Genomic DNA, 16,036 nt, shown 5'->3' on the forward strand with positions numbered 1-16,036 from the left:
ATCAGCGAGGAATTGGACCATGCTCTCAACGATATGACATCAATGTAATTCTTTCTTTGTGCCTGGTTGCCTTTGTTTGTCGTGACTTTCCAAATAAACTTCCTCATACTGCCCTTCCTTAAATCCATAAAACTAATTCTTAACTTTTTTTTATATCCTTGTCCTTAACTCTTAACTGCACTTAGTTTTGCAGTGCACTAATGTTTATATCCTTAACAAACTGTACTGGTTTCACTTGTCCTCATGAGAACAGCCATGTTTAAAAATGCAAGTGCACCTCTTGCTTAATAGTCAAGCGTGTGTTGCTGGAAAAGCACAGCATGTCGGTCAGCATCTGAGGAGCAGGAGAATCGATGTTTTGAGCATCAGCCATTCCTGCTGAAGAACTAATGCCTGAAACGTCAATTCTCCTGCTCAGATGCTGCCTGACCTGCTGTGCTTTTCCAGCGTCACGCTCTCGACCCTGATCTGCAGTCCCCACTTTCTCCTCTTGCTTAATAGTATCTGTTTAAACCAGTGTTTGAGCATATTGAACATAAGTGCGCTCTGTTTAAATCCTTGGTTCAGTTTTTTTTTCTTCCTAAACGTTTTCAGTTCTGGTGTTTGTTTGCTCTGTCGGGGAGTGGAGAAATTATGGAACAATTTCCCCGAAGTGATGGTTAATTTTACCTGTGTGCGCTTCACCAGATTAACTCTGTTCTGTTTTAATGCATAGGTGCATTTGCTTTTGATGAAAGATAGTTTTGCCTAAAGACTAAATCAAAAAGCCAAAAATATGAAGTTTGTTCTGGATAAGGGCATCACTGTATTGCTACAGTTGGATCCATTTGTGTGTGGTTTGTGTGTGTGTGTTGTGTTTGCACAGAGAAATTTACTGTAACATCAGGTTTCTCTTCTATTGAACTGATCAATATATTATTCAAAAACTCATCCCTTTAGTTACTCTCCTCCTTACTTACTGCCTGCACCATCTCCTTGAGTGCCTTTACATTTTCCTGCATTTAAGTTTATTAATGCATTTTTCTTGCACTAACATTTCTTACACTAAGTTTTTAAAAGTGAGATTTCATCTGCAACATACCTACAAGATTTCAAAATTGGTGATGGTTTCCCTCCTGAATGCTTACATTGTTAACTTTTGTAAAGTACTCTATCTACTCTGGTCAACTTTGGCCCATCCACTTTGTTTCGAAGAGAACATGCTTTAAATTTGTGTTTGGTGGGTTATGTTGCAGTTTGAATGATCATTCGGTTGTATGAATTCCTGCTGAGGGAGGTTGGAGGGGCAGTTTTTACTTTCCAACTCGTAAGAAAGCAGGATGGAAGTGATGGAACCAAGCTACTAGCCCAGGGGTCATGAGGTCAAATCCCACCATGACACATTACTATAATTTGAATTCAACAAACCTGGTCATTTTGTGGATATGGAATCTATGACCTTGAATGCGGAGTGTTGTAAAAATCCAAAGTTGCTTAAAATCTGATGCTTTGGCACTCCATTGGCAATGAGGCCCATGAAGATTTTGGAATTCCCAGGGATTTACAAGCATGTTGCCGGGTTTGAGCTATGGGGAGAGGCTGGGGGCTATTTTCTCTGCAGCATTGGAGACTGAGGAGTGACCTTGGAAGCTTGTAAAATCATGAGGGGCATGCATAAGGTGAATAACCAAGGTCTCTTCCCCCAGGGTAGGAAAGTCTAAAACAAGAGGGCATAGGTTTAGGGTGAGAGGGGAAAGATTTAAAAAGGGACTCGAGGGGCAACGTTTTCACACACAGAGTAGTGTGTGTGTGGAATGAGCTGCCAGAGGAAGTGGTGGAGGCTGGTACAATTATACCGTTCTAGATACCTCTTAAATGTATGTTTTGGAAGGGTTGAGAAGGATAGGGGTCAATTGTTGGCAAATAGGACTAGATTAATTTAGGATATCTGGTCAGCATGGACGAGTTGGATCGAAGGATCTGTTTCCTTGGTGTACATCTCTATGACTGAGCCCAAGTTGATGCCTTGTACCACCCACAGATCGAAGTAAATCGTGCAGAGCTGAAAAACGTTTGTTTTGTTTGGAGGTGCTTAAGCTCACTGGTCAGAGTTAGTGATGTAATTGGTCAACTTGGGCTGTCCCTGAGAGTGCCAGGGAGTGGTATGTGAAACCAAGCACACGACAGAAACAAAAACAAGGCCCCGAGAGGGCCTAGAGATAGCAGAGGCCTGGGAATCCTGTGCCACCTTGGCCCAACCATCTCCCTTTGCAGTAAGGACTGCCTGCGTTCCTGTGCCACACCAAGCAATGCTTAATATAGAGTCAAAGGGTGTGGCATCGACTCATGAATCGCGAAGCAAGGCAGCCTTAATTGGAGGAGACCAATCGTAGAACCCTGTGGCACTGAAGGAGGTCTATCAACCGCATGTGCTTGAATTGACGAAGCTACCTAATTAATGTGACTACACTTCGAGGAAAGGGATGGGGTTCTTGTGGTGTAGTAGTAGTGTTCCTACCTCTGGACCAGGAGCCCTGGGTTCAAGTCCCACCTGCTCCGTTGGAAATGAGGTCCGTGAATATTTTGGAATTCCAAAATCTACAAGCATGCTGCCGGATTTGAGCTGTCGGGAGAGGCTGGGGCTATTTTCTCTGTAGCCTGGAGACTGAGGGGTGACTTTTAGAAGTTTATAAAAACATGAGGGGCATGGATAGGGTGAATAACCAAGGTCTTTTCCTCAGGGTAGGGAAGTCCAGAACTAGAGGGAATAGGTTTATGATGAGAGGGGAAAGATTTAAAAGGGACCTAAGGGGCAACTTTTTCACACAGTGGGTGTGGCATAACCGAGCAGGATAATTGCAAAAACAAATGAAAGAACACCAGGAAAGTGACTAGTAACTGTCTCTACACAAAAGGCAAGCTGAACAGGCAGGCCCTGTGTTAGCTCTGCAACTCCTCCCCATTGTTTGAAGTGTTCTCATCCCTCATACTTTTAAATTGTAATGTTTGTAGAAAGTAGTCATCGAGATCCTTGGAGAACAAATTTGCGTGATTGCTAGTATTTTTATTTAATTTTCTCAATCCGTGGCTGTGTGAAGGTGGTGTATTGCAATGGCTTGTCAGTTCCAAATTGGCATGAATCAGCAAGTAAATTACACTTCCATTTGCAGGGCACACCTTAGTAATGATCCAAAGTTTTCATCCATGTGTGCTCTTGCACTTTTTGTTTGAGGGAGCAGATTCACGTGTAGATGAGAAACGAGCTCTCCCCTAGCACCTCCTACAGGACAGTGCATTGTGGAATCCTGTGGCTCAAAGGGTGGAACATTAGAGGGAAATATTCAGGGGGACACAGGAGAGGGTCAAGTGTGAAAGGGAAGTGGAACAACAAAATCAAACTTCTTTTCTTCCTGGTCTGTTTTATTATAGACTAGTACATCCTGTATACTGTGGGAGTTTTGCATCATTGACCTCTGTTAAGCCATATCAAGCCGAGAACAGACTTTATGGAAGTATTTTATTTTAAGTGTGTTAAACATTTCCAGATGCAAATTAGCAAGCGACAGCTGGGTACCAGCAGAAGCAGCAGTACCCGGCTTCTGCAAATTGAAATACAGCTGGTTCTCTCTTAAACTAGAAAACATTGTTCTTCCAAATCCTTCAGCTTGGTATGATTTTATCCTGAACTTCAAATCAGAAATTGGCCAAAGTAGTTTGAATTCTGTTTTTCCTCATTCCTTTTGTAGTTTGCGATTTGGTTGTGCTTTCTGCTTTCATCTGTTTCTGTCATTCATTGCTTTCTTGTTTATTTTGTACCTCTTTCTCACGCAGATAAACTGCTTCACTGCAATGCCAAAGACATCGCCAATCTGCTGGCTTTTGTTGTTTCTGAATCCTCCTTCACTCAAGGTTTTAAATGGGCTGAATCTCTAGCTCTAGCTGTCGTTAGCAGCTATTTCAGGCTTTCAGTAACATCAGTCACTCTCTTCATTGTACAGTGTCTCTCTTCATAGCCTAAATGTAAAATAAACACCTTTATAGATCAACTGCATCCTTCTGCCATTTCTTTAATTTATTATTGAGCTGCAAGTTTGAACAATAAAGCTGAGGTAATGCTTTACACTGGAAAGAATGCTTTTGTGGCTGCTGCTCTTTATCTCTGTGTGTGTGCGCGCGCGCGCCAGCATTGAATGGAGACTTGAGGAAGCCACGTGACTTGACATAATGCTGGATTCAACTAGTGATCTTTGTTCATGAGCACACCATTCAAGTCAAAAGATGAGCCATGACTTTTTTTTTTAAATTATGTAGTGGTGCTGGTGTTGGACTGGGATGGATAAAGTCAGAGGTCACACGATACCAGGTTATGATCCAACAGGTATTTGAACAATGCTCTGAAAGCCTGGGATTTCAAATAAACCTGTTGGACTATAACCTGGTGTTGCCTGACTTCTGATTTTTTTAAAAAAAGATGATGCTTCAGTTATAAATAATGGAATGGACTGCAAACAATTACAGTTGAAACTAAAACTCAATGTATTTGATTTTGAAAATAAATCTTACGTTTAATGAACATGTATCTTTGAGAAGCTTCAAGCTAGTTTAGTTAAAACTGAGTGAGGTTAAATGTCCTGTTTCAATCTATCACTTTTTTTTTGTTTCCCTGGACTTTTCCCAGTTCCTTATATAGTAGCAACAAAGGTATCGGGATTACTGTAGTGATGATCTGTTGAGTCCAAATGCTGAGTCTGTGAAAGTTATATAAAATTGATGTAGAGTATTAGCCAGAAGGCCTGTATCTGTGCTGCAAATACAATATTGGAATTATTTGTAAAATGAAATCCATCCTTCAGGTAAATGTATCCGTTCTCAATGTGTCTGAGGGCCAAGTGACTAATGGGAAAACAGCTCAAGAAACTCAACAGGTCTGATGGCATCTGTGGAGAGAAAGCAGAGTTAATGTCTTGGGTGAACCTTCAGAACTGTCTGTAGTCAGGAAAAGGCTGACTATGGGGAAGTTGGGCTTTTCAAAAGCTGTAAGTGATAAATGGAGATATAGCCCAGAGAGAGATGACAGCAGTTGGGCAGATGGAGGAAGAAATAATGGGGAGCCTGGGAGAAAGAAAACCCCCCCCTTCAGGGGGTGAAAATGGGTTGGCTATCATGAAAGCGACCCATGTGAAGACCAAGCCTGGTGTCTGGGGTTAGGGTAAGGATAGAGGAATAGGTGCTCAGATCTGAAAATTACTGAACTCAATATTGAGTCCTGAAGGCTGCAGGGTGGCCAGGCAACAAATGAGATGCTGTTCTTTCCACCTTGCACTGAGCTTCAGTGGAGCACTGCAGCAAGCCTGAGACACAGCTGTTGGCTGGGGAACAGGGTGTGTCAAAGTGCCAGGCAAATGGCAGCCCGTTTAGGGTTGGGGGAGTGTAATCGAAACTGTCCACGTGAAGAATACTGCTTCAGTAGTTCTGAAGTATAAGGATGAGGTGAGGTGCCACCGTGGTTAGCACTGCCACCTCAACACCAGCGATCCCAGCCTCTGGTGACACTCAGTGTGGAATTTGTGCATTCTCCCCGTGTCTGGGTGGATTTCCTCCCACAGTCCAAAGATGTGCAGGTTAGGTGGATTGGCCATTGGAAATGTGGGGTTACAGGGACAGGGTGGATGTGTAGGGATTCTATGAGCAATTTTGGTCATTGACATGTCAATGAGAAAGCTGAATTGGAGAGCGTTGGCCCCTGAGCTGGTTCATGTATTTGTCTTTGAATGCTCAGGTGTGGTTGTGCATCTGCTGATGAATGCCTTTTGTCAGCACAATTCCCCATCACATACAGCAACCTTGTCTATCTGTAGCTATTCCTGATCCTCACTATGCATCGTGGAGCCAGTTAGGTCATTGAATGTTGAGGAAGTTGCTATTGTGCCTAATTTGCAACCTATTTGTCTATGCATTGCAGGAGCAATCCCTGGTTAATGATTATAGGGAGTTACTTTATTGAGTGAGACCGTCTACACACACCGTTTCGAATGCTGAGCAAACCTCCAGAATTGAATTTTCATCTCCCAAGGCACTGCTGTAACCAATAGCTTATAGGAAAACCACAGGCATGACAAGAATTATTTTTTTCTTGTTTTAATGAAGTTTGAAAAGGTTTGTTTGAGGTGAACGGAATTGACTGGACAAGGGTCATTGCTATTCTTCCATTGAACCAGCCTCATTCCTTGCTGGACTGTCGTTCCAGTAAGGAGCTAAAGCTGAACTTCTCAAAGTGGAGATGAGGACCCTAAGTGGGTCATGAGCTCAAAGGCAGTACTAGCTGTCACTGAGCTCTGACTCCATTATACCAGTCATTTTAGCTGTCCTCCCACTCCCTCCTGAAAAGTGTTGCGAAGCGGTGAATTAAAGCCCAGGAATAAAGTATGGCGATTATTGTGAATCCAGTAGTGCGCTCTCATTCTCCCCACCCTCCTTTTGCATTAGGTAAGTGATTACACCACTGTTTTGGCTAGAGATTGTTTAATAATTAATGGGAGTGTGGACTGTTTACACATGCTAAGAATCATTCATGTAGGAATGAAAGAAATGTAAGTTTGAAGCTGGACAAGATTTATGAAACAAAACTAGACAGGGTTGGAGATCCTCTCGCTTGGTCTGTCTGTGTCCCTCGAATAAAACTGACCCTTTCTCTGCCTGTGTCCTTGTTACTCTCCATGGTCAACAATGTATGATTTAATATCACTCTATATAACATTCCTCACCTCCCTGCACATTCCACCATCTTAATTCCGAACAGTTGGTCATTAATCTGTTATAGTGAGTCCACTGATTTGGATTGTTGTGAAAGGTAATTCTGTTAACATTTTGTCAGATTCGTGAGAAATAACTGTTGCGTAAATTCACAATTTGAAAGGAGCCAGGCTACAAAATACACCAAGACTGCCCAGTTGCAGATAACTGTTGGATTTCTTTTGATGAATTTTCATGTTGGAAACATGGCGAGTGTGCTGGCATCTGTGAGGGAGTCCACACCAGGTCAGCACACGTACAACAGTTTGGTGAGAATGAGGACTGCAGATGCTGACGGTCGGAGTTGAAAAGCAGGAGAGTCGACATTTCAGGCAAAAGCCCTTCATCAGGAAACGCCGACTCTCCTGCTCCTCAGATGCTGCCTGACCTTCTGTGCTTTTCCACATATGCTTGACAGTCTTACACTTCTGAAGAAGGGTACAACATGAAGACTTATGTTTTTTTTTATAAAATGATTTTCCCTCTGCATTTACTTTATTTAATTTACTTGAGGGTTTTTCTCTTTTTGGAAGAGGAGTTGGAATTTCTGGGGTTTATGCAGCTTTTCAGTTTGAGCCTTGGATTATGTCTGATGTCTCAGTCCGCGTTCCAAGTCGGTGTGAGTTCAGTTCCAGAGGTGACCTCACTTAGTGTTTCTTGGTCTGTGGTCCACAGTTTCAATAATTTGAACAGAGTGGTGCTGTGAATCATTTACATATGCAAACCTCTTTCACATCCTGATTCAGTTGAACTTTGGAAAGGGATGGGATTGATTTGAAGTCAGCAAGCTTAAAGACCGACCTTGAAGCAAGAATAGGCCATTTGGTCTATTGAGCCTGCTTTTGTTTGTTTGTTCATTCATGGGATGAGGGCATTATTGGCAAGGCCAGCATTTATTGCCCATCCCTAATTACCCAGAGGGCAGTTAAGAGTCATCCACATTGTTGTCGGTCTGGAGTCAAGTATAGGCCAGACCAGGTAAGGATAGCAGTTTCCTTCCCTAAAGGACATTTAGTGAACCCAGATGGGGTTCTCCAATGTCAGCAATGGTTTCATGCTCATCATTAGACTCTTAATTCCAGATTTTTATTGAATACAAATTCCCCCATCTGCAGTGGGAGGATTTGAAGTCCGGTCCCCAGAGCATTACCTGGGTCTCTGGATTAGCATTCCAGCAATACTACAAGGCCATCACCACTCCTGTCATCCAGTATGATCCTGATTGAGAATTCAACTCAAAGCCCTGTGCTCTTTCCCATAGTCCTTGATGCTTCTATTGTCTAGAAATCTATTTCACAAGAGAGGCAGGGGGTTGGTTAGCTCAGTTGGCTGGGTAGCTGGTTTACAATGCAAAGTAATCTAACAGCGTGGGTTCAATTCCCACACCAGCTGAGGTTACCATGAAGGGGCCTGCCTTTTCAACCTCTTTCCTCACTAAAGGCATGGGGACCCTCCGGTTAAACCACCACCAGTCCTCTTTTTCGAATGGGAGAGCAGCCCTATGGTGACTTACCTTTTTATTTCTTCAGTATACTTGGCCTCCATTGTCTTATGATAGAGAATTCCATAGTTTCACCACCCTCTGAGTGAAGAAATTTCTCCTCATCTAAGTCCAAACCCTGAAAGCATGACCCTTTGTTCTAGACAACTCCCATACTCTGAAAGCCTGTGAGACTATCATCCTTGTACTCAGTTAGTCCAGCATTGTCTGAATTTTGTTTCAGTGAGATTCACTTTTATATTTTTAAACTCCAGCTCAGTCAACCTAATTTCTCCTCACACATCAAATCTGTCCGGTGAATTGGCCATGCTGAATTGCCCATAGTGTTCAGGGATGTGTAGGTTAGGTGCATTAGTCAGGGAAAAATGTCGAGTAAAAGGGAATAGGTTTGGATGGGATACTCTTCCGAGGGTCGATGTGGATTTGTTGGGCTGAATGGCCTGTTTCCACACTGTAGGGATTCTATGATGATTCTAGTTAATAAGACCATGCTTGAAGGGGCTACTTCTGCTAGTAAGAGCTGTATTCCTGCAAAGACCACAAGTAATTCCAAGGCCCCATGATATATGGGAAGAAATGAGTTCCGGTCAGAGATAAGGAGGTGTAATTGCAACTGCCATTTTGCTACATCTACTCCCAATGGCCAAGGCACTCTCTCAGTTGGTAGAATTAACCCCTTGAGTTTGCACACAATTCACTTCAAACCTTCTGCCTTTTTAAATAATTTTAGTTTTGTTTCTAACCACTTCAGTTTATACAGTCAGGAACCATGAATAGCCAGCCGTCCTACTGTGTTGGTTACCTTGATGTATTTGGAATAATCCCAGTATTTCTGCCTCTTGCTTTACTTGGCAGACTTTTCTAAACATCGGCGCAAAATCTATTTTGCTATCTTGCTGTATTTTGATTTTTCTAGAGATTTAACTCTTCTGTCACCTAGAATTCCACATTGTGGAAGCATTCGCATTGGCAGCTTGGATGGAAATCATTCAGCCCATCTGGTCTGCTGGCCTTTTACAACATCAATCCAAGACAATCCCTTTGCTTTGTTCTTTCCCCATCATCCTGACATGTTTCCCTGATGGAAATATTCATCAGCGTTTCCCTTTTCAGAAAGGCTGCATTATCTCTCTCTGCCTCAGGCACTCTCCTTTTGAAAATCAACTACCGCCCAGCTCTTTTGATCACCATCTAGTCAGACTATAAACCTTAATTTTCTCACCATTTTCTTTGCTCCATGCATTTGATCATGACATAGGAGTAGGCCATTTGACCCTTTGTGCCAGTTGACGCCTCCTTTATTTCAACACTATATTCCTCCTCTCTCTCCATATTCATTGATGCCTTTAATATCTTAATGTGTTTAATCATGATTTTTATCAACATTCTAATTACTTGGCCTTCACAGCCTTGTGTAATTGTTAAATTCAACAGATTCACCACCCTTTAAGTGAAGATATATTTCCTCATCTTGGTGCTAAATGGCCTGCCCCAAATCCTAACACTGACTCCTGGTACTAGGCTTTGCAACTAGGGGGAGTATCCTCCTTGCATCTACTCTGTCCAGCCCTGTTAGATTTTTATACATTTCAATAGATCCCCGGTCATCCATCTAAACTCTCATGAATACAGGCCCAAGTTGAATCAACCACTCCTCATTCAGAGGTGGGTCTGGGTGGGATGCTGTTCGGAGGGGCAATGTGGACTCAATGGGCCAAATTGCCTGCTTCCACACTGTACGGATTCTATGATTCAACATCCTGCCTTTCAATCTAGTGAACCTCCACTACCCTCCCTTTATATAGTGAGTACATTCTCCCTTGGGTATGGAGATCCAAACTGTACAGTCCACTCCCAGATGCAATCTCCCCAAGGCTCTGAACTCAACTGGCCATTGTCCCACACTGTCCCTTGGTATCATTGGTATCCAAAAATAAACCATGGTTGCTGTCTTGTTCAATTTCTTTGCAAGGTCCACATTTTATGTGCAACACTATTACTTCTGGAGGTACTGAGATGACCCTTGCAGACATTGAATCATCAACTGACTTGCACACTCAACAACTTTTTATTGTTTTCTTTAGTGAGATGGAAAAATGACAGCATCGCCTCAGAATTGTTGGGAGCTGTTTCAGTAGTTCCCGAGTTTCTCGTTTGTGCAAAGATCTGTTTTATTGTCCTGTCTGATTCGAGAGGTGGGATCTTTGGTCTTCATATTTAGTGAACCAAAGTTGAGAGTTTTAAGATCTGTACAGACCACAATGTCTGCTCTGGCTTCCCTTTTGCTGTTTGGTTATCAGTAATTGGTTTGGTCAATTTTTAAAATCCTGCTGTCGGTTTGTCCATAGAAAGAGGGCATTGTACTCTGTACCAGCAGATGAGAGTTCAAATCCCACCAGGACAAATTGTCAAATTATGGACTGGACAAATTGTCCATGAGCCCCTACTGAATTAAACCAGTTCAGTGTACCAAAGCCCAGCCTGACCAATAACCTAGGATAAGAAGTAGGGCTTTTAGTCTCTCTCTCATATATCTGTTCTGCCATTGAATTAGCTCAATAGGATGGGTTTAAAGGGATATCGACCAAATGCTGGCAAATGGAACTAGATTAATTTAGGATAATTGGTATGCATGGATAAGTCTGCACATCTCTATGACTCGATTTCTCTATGACTGACTGACCTGTGACCTAGCTTCGATATACCTGCCTTTACCCCATATCCCTTTAAAAGCTTTCAGTTAACAAAGAGCCTGTCAGTCTCTGTTTGAAGGGGAATAGATCAATTGCCAGTTGCAAAAGAGATTCCCGATCTTAAGAGTGCAAAATTTTCCGAATTACAGTCCTGAAAAGATTCTAGCCCCTCGTCGTGGACTCCCAACTGGGACACAAAGATATTTTCTCAGTCCGATCTATTTATCCAAATTACCCTTTAACCTCCCAAATGCCTGGAAACAATCATAATCTGTAACAAAAGAAAATGCTGGGAATACTCAGCAGATCTGGTATCATTGGAGAGAGAGAGAAAAGTCAACTTTTTTTTTTCATTTTTAATTATCTTTCATTGGAAAACATGCCCAATCTATCCTTGTGATTTAACCTTGGACTGTAGCTCTCCTTTTGGTAAGACTATGCTGTACTGGCTTTAAGTTAAATGCACCTTTCCTAAGGTGCAGAGCCCCAGAACTGTTCACCGTAACTCCAGATGTGGTCTAGCCAGGCTTCATATGACTAAAATGGAACTTCTGTCCCCTCCTATTTTCGTCCTGTGGATATAAAGGATACTATTTCATTAGACTTTTTAATTACTTTCTGTGATAACAATTGACTTCAGTCCCAAACTGTACATTTGACATTTAATATCTTCTGGACAGCTGAAGATGGACTGTCTCAAAGTGAGAGTCTTAATGAATGCAAGTATATAAGTTACTTGTAAGCACATAGAATCAAATCCATTCCTCCCCCCCCACCTTGAAATTAAGGACCGATCAAAAGAAAGTTATCTATTATATTAAATGAGTTTCAAAGTTCACAAAAATGCTTACTTTGATTATAGTTCCACAAACGCCGTCATGCAGAGGGTTCAGATTTTTTTTGTGTAAGGTTGGTGTCATCAGAATCTTCAATTCTTGGAACCAATGTCCAACAAAATGAAATTTGATTGTGTTATGTTTCAAATAGCAAAATCCAAAATGTGTTTCAGTCTCTGGTCTTTTGTAGATGTGCAATGGTTTGTGTTGGGGCATGTTTTCTCAGACTATAAGTAATGGTATAGTGTTTCAACACTGTGCAGGTTAGAGTTGTCTATTCGTGAGGTTTGGTTTTTTGACGTTGAGCTTTGCTGGTTTCCTACCTTGTGCTCTCTCGCCTAACCTCCACTCTTCTGCTTTTGTTTCCTTCTAACCTGACTGTGGATCCTGAAGATCGCCTGTACCATCAACTTGAGCAAAACCGTCTTCTTGCTAATGAGCTTAAGCTGGCCTTGAATGACCTGAGTGCCTGATTTTTGAGGAGTGGTATCCAGCCTGGTTTCTAACCTTTTTTATAATCTGCTGACTGCTGTACTTTCTCCTCTGACTAGTTTTGGATTTCCTGTCAAATTAGATTACTTGCCTAAACCAATTGGTGTAATGTAACTTAGCCAGCTTGCTAATTTATTCAAACTCTCTGAATTTTAGATTTCCCGGTAAGTGAACTAGTCTATAGGAGAACACTTGTTTAAGTGCAAGCGCTGTAAGCTAGCATTGTGTTGTATACAGTTTTTGACTAGTTACCCAATAGGCTTGCAGTAATGTTTTTTGTTCACTTAGTTTGTAACGGTCTAACCAGCTGACCATGCATTTGTAAATGCAATTCCCTTGCATCTTTGCATTTCATTTTCTTAAACTACCGGTAGCTGATTCCTACCGGTTTGCATTCATATGGATCCTTGCATGATCTCAATGTACCAAACTGTGTCTGAGCCAATTACATATTGCTACTATCACAACATGGGGAAACGGGATGTCGTTGGTAGCTACAGATTTGCCCTCATTTTCAAAAGAGAACGCTTCCGACTTGTATTTATACAGTGCACGGCAGCAGTTGGCTTGACCTGTCTAGCAGGGTTCTACGTGCATGCCTTCGGTGTAGCACGGGCATCTGTGGAGTGAATGCGCGTTGCGTTTCATTGACTTATTTTTGTCTGTCTTTTAATCTTGCAACAGAGAAACTGGCACAAGCCAAAGAAGAAAACCTCAGCATGCACCAGATGCTCGATCAAACTCTACTGGAGCTTAATAACTTGTGAACTGCATTGATTTGTTGCAGGCTGCTTGCCCCCTTGGTTATCAGAAGCCCTTCTTGAAAATAAGTGCTCCCACCCACACCTTGCTTTTATGCAGATGTTTGGCTGAGGGGGCAGGCAGTCAGAATTTAGACCGTGATAAAGCGATGGCCTGTCTCATAATGATGCTAAGAAACAATTTAAATATTTTCCGATAAATCTGTTGTACCCCTTGATTGCCACTTTTTAAAAAAATTTTAAAACAAAACTTCCAACTGTTTACAAAAGTACTGTCAATTACAGGCTGTCTATATTCCAAAAACATCCTTGTTTAAACGGTCCATTCTCCCAATGAGTTTTTTTTTGATACTTACCAGAAATTATTTTTTAAAACTTGCCAAATAATGTTTGCTCTTACATTTCATTTTTCTGTTTTGAGTGTTCTTTTTAATGGAAGAATGCACTGGTTACAAGAGAAACTTGGGAGCGGCCCATAAGATCCACTTTTTTTTTTGTAAAGCACTGGGTTTTAAATATTTACAAATTATATTTTGCAGGGAAGGGATAACTTAGAGGAATGTTTTATTAGAAGGTTTGCAGCCTATAATATTATTTGCTTTAGTAACAAGTGTGTGCATTTATCTTGTCCCTCTAGTCTGAATTAGTTACTCTGAAGTCTGACCTGCATGTCGTCTTCCATCTCAGTGCAACGTTCTCCAGTATGATGGGTGGGATGGAGTTGCAATTTAAAATGTAATAAAAGAGGCACAAGTAGTGACCCACCAACAAAATGTGAATATTGGCAATGTCACTTGTCAAAAATTGGCAAATACTTTTCATTGAGATGTAGGTGGTAGTGTCACAAAAGCATTGTGGGGAAATTCTAGAATATAATTGTTAAAGCCTCGTTCTGCTTCCAAGTCAAGATGTAGTGGGCCAACCCTGAATCACGTATTAACATAGCAATTATTAATAGGGTCTCCATGACAACCGGGTTGGTTTATGCTTGACCAGTTGTTAAAACCATAAATGTGAGTACACGAGTGTGGCTGAAAACTTAATTGCCTTTTTCTTTCCTTTTTGTGTACTGCTGCATATTGTACAAAATGTATGAATGACTTAAAATCTGAGGACTATTTTTGTTGCAAAAGGCAAATAATGAGTAGAACATACTGGTGATGCTTCCCTCTGCACGCTTAATTGTGAATTGTCTTAACAATATGCTTGTCTGTAAACTTTACAATGGTAATAAACACACACTCATGAGATTTTGTAAATCAGTCCTTTCGAATTTCTTAATGAACTTTATATTTATCTGCCAAGGAAATTTAAGCTTGTATTTAATCAGCATCATTCATGACCTTGTAATGTCCCAAAGCCCTTTATCGTCAATTTTTAAGTTCAGTCATTGTTAGTTACTTCATAAATTTTTCATCCTGAGGTCAGAACTGGTGATATTTGATAATTTCACACTGATCTGTGTTATTTGGTGACTCCTCTGATACTGAAGTTTCCTCTATCTGGTCGCAGAGTTATGGACCAGATCAAACACTTTCAAAATATATGAAAAAGGTAACCTTAACCCTAACTACTTATTTTAAAGAGAAGGGCTGGGCTTTGTGTTCTGGATGCAATTCAGTTGGTCAGCTACCAGCCTGAAAGCAAAACACTTTATTTGTTATGGTTCTGTTCGCCGAGCTGGGAATTTGTGTTGCCAGACGTTTCATCCCCTGTCTAGGTGACCACCTCAGTGCTTGGGAGCCTCCTGTAAAGCACTTCATGTGTTGCGGCAGTATAAATGCTGGAGGAAACAACAAAGAAGCGCTTCACAGGAGGCTCCCAAGCACTGAAGGTGTCACCTAGACAGGGGACAAAACACAAACTCCCAGCTCGGCGAACAGAACCACAACAACGAGCAACCAAGCTACAAACCTTCTCTCAAACTTTGAACACTTGTATTATACACAATAGTTAAAATACAACATGTGAAAAAAATTGGAAAAATTAACAGAATAATAGATGCAGTACCTGTTACTAATTAACTGTTCCAATATAGTAACATCCCACAAACACACCATTGACAAAGGTACATTCTGTAAAACAGGTTGATTCATGTGCAATTCTAGTTACAGCAAGACAGCTTTTAGCTGTAACAGAGAGAGGGAAAAGAAACCGCTTCCACATCCAGCTTCAAGACCCTTAGCAATTGCGACTGTAAAACTAAAACTAAAAACCCTGGTTCTGTGGGAGCTTGCCCCCACCCATTCAGGCTACTTATACTGTTCCAACTTTGTTTTTTTTAAAAAGAAACTCCAAGGCCTCAAGCTGTTTATTGGATTCAAATAGACAGTGCTCCACCTCTGCCTTAAAACCTCTTCAAAGAAAAAGGACAAAGTACACTTCTTAAAGCCATAGTATCATCACATGGACAACAGCCAGGTTTGGGCTGTTAAGCAGCAAGTAACATCTGTGCCAGGCAAACATTTTTTTTAAAAAGAGAATCTAAGCACTTGAAATTCAATGGCATTAGCATCACTGAATCCCCCACTAACTTTTCAGAGGTTACCACTGACCAAAGACTGAACTGGACCAACCATATAAATACCCTGGCTCCTGGCTTCCTATTGTTTATCCACCATCAACAAAGTGCAAGTCAGGAGTGTAATGGAATACTTATGTGCCAGCCCCCATCCAGTACCTTAAAAATTCACACCCACTTCTGCTGCACAGTTTCAGCAGAATACACCACCACCATCATCCAGGTGGAATCAACAATACCGTCCCAAACCCTTCACCACTATGGGTAAAAAATGAGGTCTGCAGATGCTGGAGATCACAGTTGAAAATATGTTGCTGGTTAAAGCACAGCAGGTCAGGCAGCATCCAAGGAATAGGAAATTCGACGTTTCGGGCATAAGCCCTTCATCAGGAATCAGCCCTTCCTGATGAAGGGCTTATGCCCGAAACGTCGAATTTCCTATTCCTTGGATGCTGCCTGAC

General features: G+C 41.6%; 1 protein-coding gene across 15 annotated transcripts in view; it reads left to right on the forward strand.

The window, feature by feature from the left end:
• LOC132834645 (tropomyosin alpha-1 chain) overlaps positions 1-14,313 on the forward strand; it is a 41,981-nt gene extending 27,668 nt beyond the window's left edge. For 7 of the 15 annotated variants that reach the window (XM_060853561.1, XM_060853552.1, XM_060853549.1 and 4 more), the window contains one exon: positions 12,978-14,313. In XM_060853561.1, coding sequence (XP_060709544.1) covers positions 12,978-13,060 — 83 coding nt within the window. In that variant the 3' untranslated portion in view covers positions 13,061-14,313. Of the gene's footprint in view, positions 49-3,810; positions 4,026-12,977 lie in introns of those variants that run through there. The other 8 variants (XM_060853550.1, XM_060853546.1, XM_060853557.1 and 5 more) reach the window with 2 other exon arrangements.
• The last annotated feature ends 1,723 nt before the right edge of the window (positions 14,314-16,036 follow it).

Source organism: Hemiscyllium ocellatum, chromosome 42 (genome assembly GCF_020745735.1).
Source record: "Hemiscyllium ocellatum isolate sHemOce1 chromosome 42, sHemOce1.pat.X.cur, whole genome shotgun sequence".
Taxonomy (NCBI): domain Eukaryota; kingdom Metazoa; phylum Chordata; class Chondrichthyes; order Orectolobiformes; family Hemiscylliidae; genus Hemiscyllium; species Hemiscyllium ocellatum.